The sequence below is a fragment of the Rhinopithecus bieti genome, unplaced genomic scaffold (genome assembly GCF_001698545.2).
Source record: "Rhinopithecus bieti isolate Rb0 unplaced genomic scaffold, ASM169854v2 scaffold_8783, whole genome shotgun sequence".
Lineage (NCBI taxonomy): Eukaryota > Metazoa > Chordata > Mammalia > Primates > Cercopithecidae > Rhinopithecus > Rhinopithecus bieti.
The window spans coordinates 1,774,876-1,785,743 of NW_016806197.1; the positions used below are offsets into that span (position 1 = coordinate 1,774,876).

Genomic DNA, 10,868 nt, shown 5'->3' on the forward strand with positions numbered 1-10,868 from the left:
TATTAATAGAATTAGTTTTAAGCAAGGAAGTACTCTTAGTTTTAAACTGGGAAGTACTGGAGGAATAAAAAGACATCTTACCTGCCACAAAACATTTTTGCAGATGAAGTTTAAGGCTTCAGGTTAGGCGAAGGGCTCAGAACACCGCAGAGAGAAAAAGCACAGCAAGAACCTGTAACCACTTTTTCAGACTATTAAACTCAAGGTTCTTCCTTCTTACACCATCATCCTGCCACTTCTTTCCTTTGATGACAATCAATAGGATACAAGACGTCTCCAAGGAGAGCCCACAGAGGAGGCATTTTACACCCTTGAGCTCCAATCCTCACAACATTGCGAGATGGCTTGTAATTTCCATCTCAGAGGGGAGGAAGCTACAGCTAGAGAGTATAAGTCCTAGGTGAGCAAAGAAGCCAAGGTTATAATACAACTCTGAGCCACTCCAAAGCCTGCCCTTTCCTCTAAACTGCCTTCTATGACCAATAACTTTGTAAAAACCAGCTGCCAGTTCTTCAACACTTACTCTATGTCAAGTATGTTTATAATCTCTATAATAATCTCCACTCCTTTGATCATCCTTCACAGAAGGTGCTAAGACAGCATTTTCCTGATGAGGGGACTGAAGCTGAGAAACTGAGTAACTCACCCAAGGTTTTGGTGCAACAGAGTAAACTTGAAATGAGGTCAGGTTTCTAGCCCGATTCTCCCAAGGTAGCTGCTTTTGATACTAAAACAATGTGCCTCCCAGTGAAGGAAATGGGGATAATACTAATCACACTTATTTCACTAATGTAATGAAAATCAAATAAGATTTGAGATGTGGAATACGATGATGTTAATACCATGATGCTAACACATTTAACTCCAATTTAAGACAGTCAGATGCCTGCCTCAGCTCAGATTTAAGACTGTTCAATTTTGGGCAAGTCTGATCAGCTTTCTTGGCACCAACCTGAAAGAACTAGACTGAGCAACTTTTAAGTTTCCTCCCAGCTCTGAAATTCAGTTTTTAGAGATAAAGTATTACATACATAAATGAATAAGACAAATTGGGAAACACTTCTCAGCTTTCTCTTTTTGAGGATCTCACTTCTAGTACTCTTTCAAGGTTTATCTTTTGGCATCCTCAGAGTTCTTCATATTTTTGTAGACAATGCAATAATTTCCAATAAAATGATACACCATAGAGGATGCATACAATAAATATTCAAAACATACCTGTAAGTTTTATTTTTTATTTATTTTTTCAGACATGGTCCCATTCTGTCGCCCAGGCTGAAGTGCAGTGTGGTAATCCTATCTAACTGCAGGCTGGAATTGCTGGGCGCCTGTGATCCTACCACCTCAACCTCCCGAGTAGCTAGTACTGCAGAGACACCACCATGCCTGGCTAATTTTTTTTTTTTTTTTTTTTTTTTTTTTGTAGATACGGGGTCTTACTTTGTGGCCCAGGCTGGCCTAGAACTCCTGGCTTCAAGCAATCCTCCCACCTGAGCCTCCCAAAACGCTGGGATTACAGGCATAAGCCACCACACCCAACAAGTTTAAGTTTTAAATGTGCAAAATATTTAGGGATATGTATCGCTCCCATGAATGACAAAAGAGAAGCAGAAAATATTTCTTAGTGATTACTGGGAATTAGACTATAATTGATTATCTACAGCAATTTAAAAACTTACTTCACTGTAGCTATTAATACATGCAGAAAAAATGTAGTTGGATTTTATGCTTGCTACTTCCTCACTCTTGAGTAAATTATCCTTTCTATGTATCAGTTTCCTCATCTGAAAAAAAGGCATTCTGGTAATATACACCTCATTAGGCTGTTCTGAGGAATGTGATAATACACGTAAAACGCAGTCCCTGGCACACTGTAAATGTCTAACGTTTGGCGGTTATTACTGGCGTTTCCCAGCCGGTTATTATTTTTTACATGTAAGCAGGTTAATTCAGAGCATTACTTCAAGACACAAATACTTGAATACCTATTTGTCCAAGGAGCCTGGGTTACAAGGAATTCACTAAATAAAGCCTCTGGTCTTATGTTATATAGAAGGGCGATGAAGAGACAAGAAACAGGTTAAACAAAGAAAAACACGATAATTTCGGACACAACCACTGCCATATTTAGAGTACTGTATACCGCCCCCCGCGCCAGAATTCTTTCCCTTGAGGCTGCCCCAGGAATCCCTTTGACTTCTGCCGTTGGACGTCACAGAAGGCGCGACCAATCGTGGTCGGCTCCCGGAGCTTCACTCTTCCCTCCCTGCAAAACGTGACACGCCATTTGTTTCTACGCCTGACATCGTTCTTTTCTCTGGTCCCTGCGAGCTTTTGCAAGCTGGACCAGGCCCCAACACCCGCACCAGCTGCGAGAGAAAGAGCCCAGCATGCGGCGCACTCAAAGTGACGACACACTCGAGTCTCCGCCCCAGTACGTCACTTCCGGAACGCTTCCTTCGCGGGGCTTTGTGGGTAGCCGACTGGGGTCTCCTGGCGACGACGATGGCGGGGGATGTGGGCGGTCGCAGCTGCACGGACTCGGAACTGCTGCTGCACCCGGAGCTGCTGTCCCAGGAGTTCCTTCTCCTCACTCTAGAGCAGGTTGGGCGCGCCGGATCGGAGGGAGGGAGGGAGGGCAGGCGGGTGGGCCTTCCCAGGTGAGGCGCTTGCACCTGAGCTTGCCTTAAGTAGCCCTCGGCAACCACTGACACTCCCGCTGGGTTTGTGCCACTCTCCACCCACGCAAACCAGCCAGCTGTCCCCTCGCTCCCGCGCCTCGCCCTCTATCCGAAAAAGAGATGTCCGTAGAATATCAGGAATGCTTGGGAAATAGGGCTTATCTATCTGAGTCCCGATGGCTTGTAAAGAGGAATCCCAGGCGACACCCCCTGCCTGTGTGTAAGCCCCGACCTGAGGAAGAAAGGAAGTGGAGAAGAAGCGTAGAATAGACATGGAAGGTAGAAATCATGGACTGTCAGGACTGGAAAGCATCTGAGAAACCGTCCATTGCACACCCTCTCTAATCGTTTAAAGATGATTAAACAGTTCCAGAGAGATGAAGTGACTTGTTTAAGGTCACAGCATCTGTAAATGGTACTGCCAGGAGGAGAATTCAGGGCTCCTGGCTTTCCATGTAGTGCGTGCTCTTTTCCAGCTGGTGTGGCCTGTAATAATAGGCGAAAAATGAGAAAGGAAAAAAGTGATGTTTTAAGTGATAGAGAATTACTGAAAGTTTCCTTGGGGTTTATGTAGCGTATTTTGTTGTTTTCCATATGGTTTTCCCCTTAGTACCCTATCTTTCTTGAATTTCAAGTCCTCTTGCCAAGTAGAGCTTATTTTAATTATGTTAGTAAGTTTTTACCTGTGGTTGTCAAACTTTTTAGGTACTTAAGAATCAGTCGAGGGCTTGCTAAAACACAGATGGATGGGGCTCCGTCCCCAGTTTCTCGTTCAGTAGTTCCGGAATGTGGCCTGAAATTTTGCATTTTTAACCAGCTCGTTGCTGACCTAGAGAGCACGCTTTGAGAACCGCTGTCCTAAGGCAATACTTTCCAAAGTAACGGGCCTATAAATTCTCTGGGAATGTTATCCAAGAGAATCCTGGGAGTTTCCCCTACCTCTGAGTGAGTACAGGGTAAAAATAGATGAGTCCAGTATACGAAAGAGAAGTAAAATGTGCTTTTATTAGTTTTTGTTGGAGGACATAGGCTTGTCAATTGTACTAAACACAAATGTTTTCAAGCCTTTCTGAGTTGAAATTGAAGAGCCTGTGTGAACTCATTTCCATTCTCATTTTTCCTTCTTAAATCCAAACTCTGTCTTCATGACTACTACTGAGCTTATGCTATGTTTTTCATGATGTCAAGAACAAACTGGAAAATGAGGAGGAATTTGGTGATTTCGATAGAGATGGTTGGACAGTGACTGGAGGCTTACTTGAAAGGACCAGTGAAAATGGGGTGCAGGCTTCTCTAATGATGTACTGCTACTGTCATCAGTACGGGGATAACAGTTTCTATCTGTGGTATTATTTGAAATCTTAGTAGTTAACTTCAATTTAGGAAGCACCAGATTAGAGAAGCACGAGAAATAAAAGACAGACTGAGACCTTCATCCCACTAATCTGATCATGATAGTAACACTCAAAGTAGCTTATTGACAGAATGTGGTGATTGTTAATCATTGTTAGCTTTCTTTTGTCTGTTTTTCCCCCGGCGGTCTCCTGTTTTCAATCCCCTTTATATATTAAGATAATATTACTGGAAATGATCTTTCATGCTTGGTGTGTTGGCTGAGCAGTTGTGGACAGCAGTCCTTGTCACACTGAGAAAATATGACCATTGTCTTTAAGATGAGGCTGAACCTAATATTTACAGAGTTCAACCTATAACACTGCCTCTGAGTGCACGTGTTTTGTGAAAATGTTTTTTTATAATTTGTTATTTAAGCAGTAATGTTTTACCATGTTAGGTAAGGTGGTTGCTTACTAAAATCAAAAATGTTGTTTTGAAATTGCTTTTGTTTCCTTTCCCACAGAAGAACATAGCTGTTGAAACTGATGTAAGAGTAAACAAAGACAGTCTTACTGACCTTTATGTCCAGCATGCAATACCATTGCCTCAGAGGGATTTGCCGAAGAATAGATGGGGGAAAATGATGGAAAAGAAAAGAGAACAACATGAGGTTAAAATGAGACTAAAAGGTACTTTTGGTGGTTCTAGTTTTCAATTTATCTTACATAACTAAACAGTTATTGATTTTTCCTGAAGTAAACTTCAGTAAAAAAGTTATTTACTCAATAACTATCTATTGAGCACCAGGCACTGTCCGTATAGCAGTGAATAAAACTGACAGAATTCCCTGCTCATATTTGTGTTGGGAACGACATAATAACACAGTTAAGATATGGTATTGTTATATAGTAATACAGACCAGGGAGAAAATTACAATTTTTGGTAAATTGTCCAGGAACGATCTTAGTGAGAAATGACATTTTAGTAGAGAGACCTGTAGGAAGAAGAGAACAAGCTAGCATTCCAGGCAGAATACAAGAGGCTGGATCTTGAATGTGCCTATCATATACCAGAAACAACAAAGCAGCCATCAGGGCTGGATGGCGAAGTAGGAGGAACGAGTTGTATTGGGGGCGAGCGGGAGAGATTGTCAGATCATGTAAAGCTTTGTAAGTCATTGTAAGGACTTTGGCTTTACTCTGAGATGAGAAGCCACTAGAAGGTTTTAAGCAGAGTGGTGACATCATTAGATGTACATTTTGATAGGATGACTCTGGCTGCTGTCCTAAGAAGTGATTTAAGGTGTGTGGGGAGGGGAATGGGCGTGTATAAGAGTGGAAGCAGGGAAACAAATTAGAAGGCTGTACTGTAATCCAGGCAATAGATGGTGGCAGCTTTGACTACAGTAGTAAATTTGGTAGGTTGGAGCATGCATGTTTGAAGATAGAGCCAATAGGAGTTCCTGAATTTTGAGAAAAAAGTCAAGTCAGGTAAAACTCTAAGGTCTTTGAATAATACACAAATGAAGGGCCTGTTAACTAGCTTAAGTTATGCTATTTAAAATTATTTAATTTCAAAAAAATTTTTATGAAACCACAAGCAAGTGATTTTTCTTTTTTAAAGAAAATTACATTTGATTAATCAGTGTTGTTGATTGGTTAATAAGTACAAAGTGTCCTAAGATCCTTAAGTGAACTCTTCTGTGTCTATTATATCTCAAGTGGATACTATTGATCAATTAATTTTTTTAGTACCTTCTATTTGTAAGACACCATCATAGGCAATCCACTAGAAGCAGTGAGAGAATATAGAGTAGGAAGGTGGGGGTAAGGGGAGTATGTATGTTCCTGAGTTTTAATCTCTGTTTTACAAAGAAAAACTTAAGGATTGAGATTATTCTCCACGTACGAAGGATACATGTCTCCTCATTGTCTTTTGGAAAATACACACACGGTCTGACCTTTGATCAAGAATGCATTTCAGATTGACCATCATTTTAGCTTGGTGGTTACTTTTACTTGTACAGACTATGTAGTGGTCTTAACTTTCATAAATATGGCTTACACTGCATATGACTTTTAATTTACTTTTGCTGTTATTCAGCCAGTATTTTCCTCTTGCTCAGCACATTCAGGCATATTGTTCTAGTAAGCAAAACTTTATGTGCTGGTCATACTTTCCTTTGAAGCAATCTTCGTACAACTGTCTTGATTAGTCCCCCAAAATCATTTTGGAAAGGATCTTTGACTGTTTTTTAAATTCACAATTGGATCAGAGCATTAAAACTGGAAGGATCCAAGAGATCATCTTGTATTGTTGAACTACTTATTATTTTATCTGTGGAGGAACTGAGACCCTGAGAAGAGCTATAACATACCCACGGTCACACAGAGCTAGGACCAGGGCCATAGCAACATAGCCCAGTGCTTCTCAAACTTTAATGTGCCTCTTGAATCTTAGATTAAACAAATTGTCAAATTGTCAAACCCTGCTCTCAGTCCCTGTTTCCCTTCTACAAAGGCAGTGGGTATGAACTTATTTCTCATTTTCTACCAAATGATGTTCAGTGATGACCCAAGAATTGTTGAGTTTGGCCAACTGCCTAGGAATCTGGTTCAAAGGTGGGTTTGATGTATTAGTTCAGGTTGATGCCCCAGATTCTCCATTTCTTACAAGCTCCCAAGATAATGACGTTGCTGTGCTGGTGCTGCTGGTCCCTGGATCACACTTTGAGTGGCAGGGCTAAAATGTTCTTCCTGATAACTGGCTATGTCAAGTTCTTTTAACATGTTTAATTAAAAGGATTTTTTTTTTTTTTTTTTTAGGCCAGGCGCAGCGGCTCACGCCTGTAATCCCAGCATGTTGGGAGGCTGAGGCGGGTGGATCACCCTGAGGTCAGGAGTTCAAGACCAGCCTGGCCAACATGGTGAAACCCCGTCTCTACTAAAAATACAAAAATTAGCTGGGCATGGTGGCACACACCTGTAATCCCAGCTACTCAGGAGGCTGAGGCAGGAGAATCGCTTGAACCTGGGAGGTGGAGGTTGCAGTGAGCCGAGATCGTGCCATTGCACGCCACCCTGGGCAACAAGAGCGCAACTCCCGCTCAAAAAAAAAAAAATTTTTTTTTTTTCAATTGATCTGTGATATAGCTTGAGGTATAATAAGTAGTAAGCAAATGAATGCTTTCATTACTATTAAGAGTGGAAATTAGGTTTCCAGGAGGTAAATATGAGACACTTGCCAAATTTTACAATTCANTTTAGGCCAGGCGCAGCGGCTCACGCCTGTAATCCCAGCATGTTGGGAGGCTGAGGCGGGTGGATCACCCTGAGGTCAGGAGTTCAAGACCAGCCTGGCCAACTTGGTGAAACCCCGTCTCTACTAAAATACAAAATTAGCTGGGCATGGTGGCACACACCTGTAATCCCAGCTACTCAGGAGGCTGAGGCAGGAGAATCGCTTGAACCTGGGAGGTGGAGGTTGCAGTGAGCCGAGATCGTGCCATTGCACGCCACCCTGGGCAACAAGAGCGCAACTCCCGCTCAAAAAAAAAAAAATTTTTTTTTTTCAATTGATCTGTGATATAGCTTGAGGTATAATAAGTAGTAAGCAAATGAATGCTTTCATTACTATTAAGAGTGGAAATTAGGTTTCCAGGAGGTAAATATGAGACACTTGCCAAATTTTACAATTCAACTTGTACAAATGTCATAGTTACAGTTAGTTTAGAAAATGCCTTGGCTTTAGAGACCTTTATTGAATGGAGTAGAATGCTGTGCCTCATTTGTAGACTGCTACTGTGGTAGTCTTGGTATAGTTTTATAGTTTATTATCCTTTTTAAATAATAACAGATTGCATGGTTAAGATAACCCCATCAATAAGCTGGTGTTTTTTAACTAGGAAATCTCATTTTAAGTTCCAGGGCTAGACGGTTAATTGATGTTTTAAAAATAGCTGCATCTTGTGTATACATTAAAGCTAACTCTGAATTTCTTGTACATAACTATTTTAAACTTTGAAATAAAACACTAGGAAATTCTTTCATTTAGAGTGAACATAGAAAATTTCATTTTAATAGTTTCACTTAGAATAGATTAGTCTTATCAATAAATCTTTTTGTTTACTGTTTATTTTAACTTGAATTCCAGTGAACTTGAATTTCAGATGATATTTTTCAAGAGTGCATCTCTTTGATTTCAGGAGTAGTACTGTAGATGGGTTAAGGAAAAGACCCCTCATCGTATTTGATGGAAGTTCAACAAGTACAAGCATAAAAGTGAAAAAGACAGAGAATGGAGATAATGATCGACTCAAGCCTCCCCCTCAGGCAAGCTTTACCAGTAATGCCTTTAGAAAATTATCAAATTCCTCTTCGAGTGTTTCACCCCTAATTTTGTCTTCCAATTTGCCTATGAACAATAAAACGGAACACAATAATAATGACACTAAACAGAACCATGACTTAACGCATAGGAAAAATCCTTCAGGCCCTGTGAAGTTGCCACCATTGTCCCCTGTTGGAACTACTCCAGTGAAGTTAAAGCGAGCTGCTCCTAAAGAAGAAGCAGAGGCCATGGTAAGTATGGGGGTAGTTTCCATGCTGGTAAGTGATCTGAATGAAGCCTGAGCAGTCTGCCTCATGGGAGGGGGTCGACTGTGCTGCATTCTGTTCTTGAACCCTTTTGATGGGCTGTCTGATTTGTATAATACATCTCATTACTCCAGTACTTGAATCCTGGAATTTTAAAATCATGGTGATTAATGTTTTTAAAAGTTCACTCAAGTTATTTCTGCTTAAAATATGTAGAGAGAGGATCTGTTAGGCAGTTTTCTTAGATTTTTCTCATTTAGTTCCTTTAACTGTCTTGGAACTAAAACAGATAAATATTCCTTTATTAGCAAGGTTTAGAACATTAAGTAATTTGTCCAGGGTCACACATTTATTAAGTAGCATTTGGGGCCTGACCTTAAGTCTGTCTGTGTGCATACCTTAAACCCACACCAGAATCTTTTTAAGATTTACCACTTGCCTCACCTACTGCTCAAGTTACCTAGCTTTGTGGGGATAGCAGAAGTTGGGGAAATCTGTTATGTTGTGCTCTACTATGTTGAATCATTTGGATGCTTGTTGGCAAATTTGGTGCAGTTAACACAATGTATTGGAGTTTAATTTGTGAGATGATTTTTTATATATACACATATATATGTAATATATATAGGCTCTTCAGAAAAGTGCTTTTACTTTTAAATACCTAGTAGTTTAATAGCCATTATTCCTGTAGTATACTTGGCTTTGGTATTATTATCATCTAATCATGTATCAAAGTGATCAAAACTCGGAAAATTCAAACATTCTAGAATAGTAGACCCTGGAAAAAGAAAACCACCTGACTTGGTCATGAGTTTTACTTTCATTAGTTCATTGAATCCTGTCAGTAACCCTATGAAATAGGCATCTTCATTATTCCTATTTCACAGATAAACAAACAGAAACTTAGTAAATTTAAATAAGTTTGTCCAGAGTTCCAGTGTTATTAGTAAGCGACCAGACTGCAATTTGAATTTAGGTTTCTTTGATCCCAGGGCACACACTCTGGAGGCCATGCTTCCTCCATACACCTTTCAGCTACATTTGTGGGAGAGAGGAGGAAGGTGTGGGATAAGAGTTAGAAGAAGAAAGCCACATTTCAAATATTGCCATAAGGAGTAAGCCTCAGAGAATGTTTTTTTTCAGGCTGTTAAACAGCATTTCTCTACCCTAGAAAATTTTACTCTTTTATAGATACGAGATATGTATTTTTGTAGAGACAGGGTTTCACCAAACCTCTTGGCCAGGCTGGTCTCAAACTCCTGACCTCAAGTGATCCGCCTGACTCGGCCTCACAAAGTGCTGGGATTACAGACGTGAGCTGCCTGCCTGGCCTGTTTCCCGCCAATTTTGGATTGCAGAGTTGATGGGGGAGATGGACTGGACAGGGAGAAGGCAGATCTGGAGCAGTCAGTGGTTTTCAACTCTGATTGTATGTTAAGATCACTTGAAGAGCTTCCAAAAAAAAAGCAAAAAGAAGTCAGAACCTTATCCGCCTACCTTTTATGGATTCTGGTTTAATTGGTTCTAGGATAAGACCAGGCCTGGGGCATGTTTTAAAGTGCTCTGAGTTATTCTAAACTACACATGTTTGAGAACCACAGTGCTAGGAAACTCACCACCTTCTCTTTGAATATATTGCCACCAGATGGCAGCAGTGATCTTCCATTAATATATTAATAGTAAACCTTGGTTGTTTAAAATGTTCATTTTAGTTGTTTTCTGATATTCCTACAAGTATAAACTGATTTCTGTTCATGTCTTTCAGAATAACCTGAAGCCCCCACAAGCAAAAAGGAAGATACAACATGTTACTTGGCCCTGAAGAAAAGTTTCCAAAAATGTAAATATACTGTAACTGTAGTTTTTCAAACATGTTCATATATATTGACAATATTTACAGAAATCCTGATTATTGTGGAATTTTCTTAAGAGGTTCCAAATAGGTTTAAAAAAATAAAGGATTTATTTTCCTTCCCTTCTTCCCTCCCTCCCTTCCTTTTTTAAAATTCTTGCCTGTCTTGCCCTGATTAGGAAAGAATAACTTTTAAAACCTATGGCTTAATATATGTCATTTATATTGACCCTACTGAAATCATTATGTGCAAGTCTGCTATAAAGCATCCATTGAATTGGCCAGGCGCAGTGGCTCACGCCTGTAATCCCAGCTCTTTGAGAGGCTGAGGCGGGCAGATCACCTGAGGTCAGGAGTTTAAGACCAGCCTGACCAACATGGAGAAACCCCGTCTCTACTAAAAAA

The 10,868-nt window shown here is 40.3% G+C and overlaps 1 protein-coding gene across 2 annotated transcripts; it reads left to right on the top strand.

Moving 5' to 3' along the window:
- The first annotated feature begins 2,181 nt into the window (after nt 1-2,181).
- Nucleotides 2,182-10,589, top strand: CUNH2orf49 (chromosome unknown C2orf49 homolog). Of its 2 annotated transcripts, XM_017875035.1 has the most exons (5): nt 2,407-2,604; nt 4,540-4,705; nt 8,202-8,347; nt 8,474-8,596; nt 10,377-10,586. In XM_017875035.1, exons 1-5 carry the CDS (start codon nt 2,506-2,508, stop codon nt 10,431-10,433), a joined length of 591 nt encoding a protein of 196 aa, XP_017730524.1. In that variant the 5' UTR covers nt 2,407-2,505; the 3' UTR covers nt 10,434-10,586. The 2 variants fall into 2 exon arrangements, with proteins under 2 accessions (XP_017730523.1, XP_017730524.1); XM_017875034.1 differs by having other exon boundaries at nt 2,182-2,604; nt 8,202-8,596; nt 10,377-10,589.
- Nucleotides 10,590-10,868: the final 279 nt, after the last annotated feature.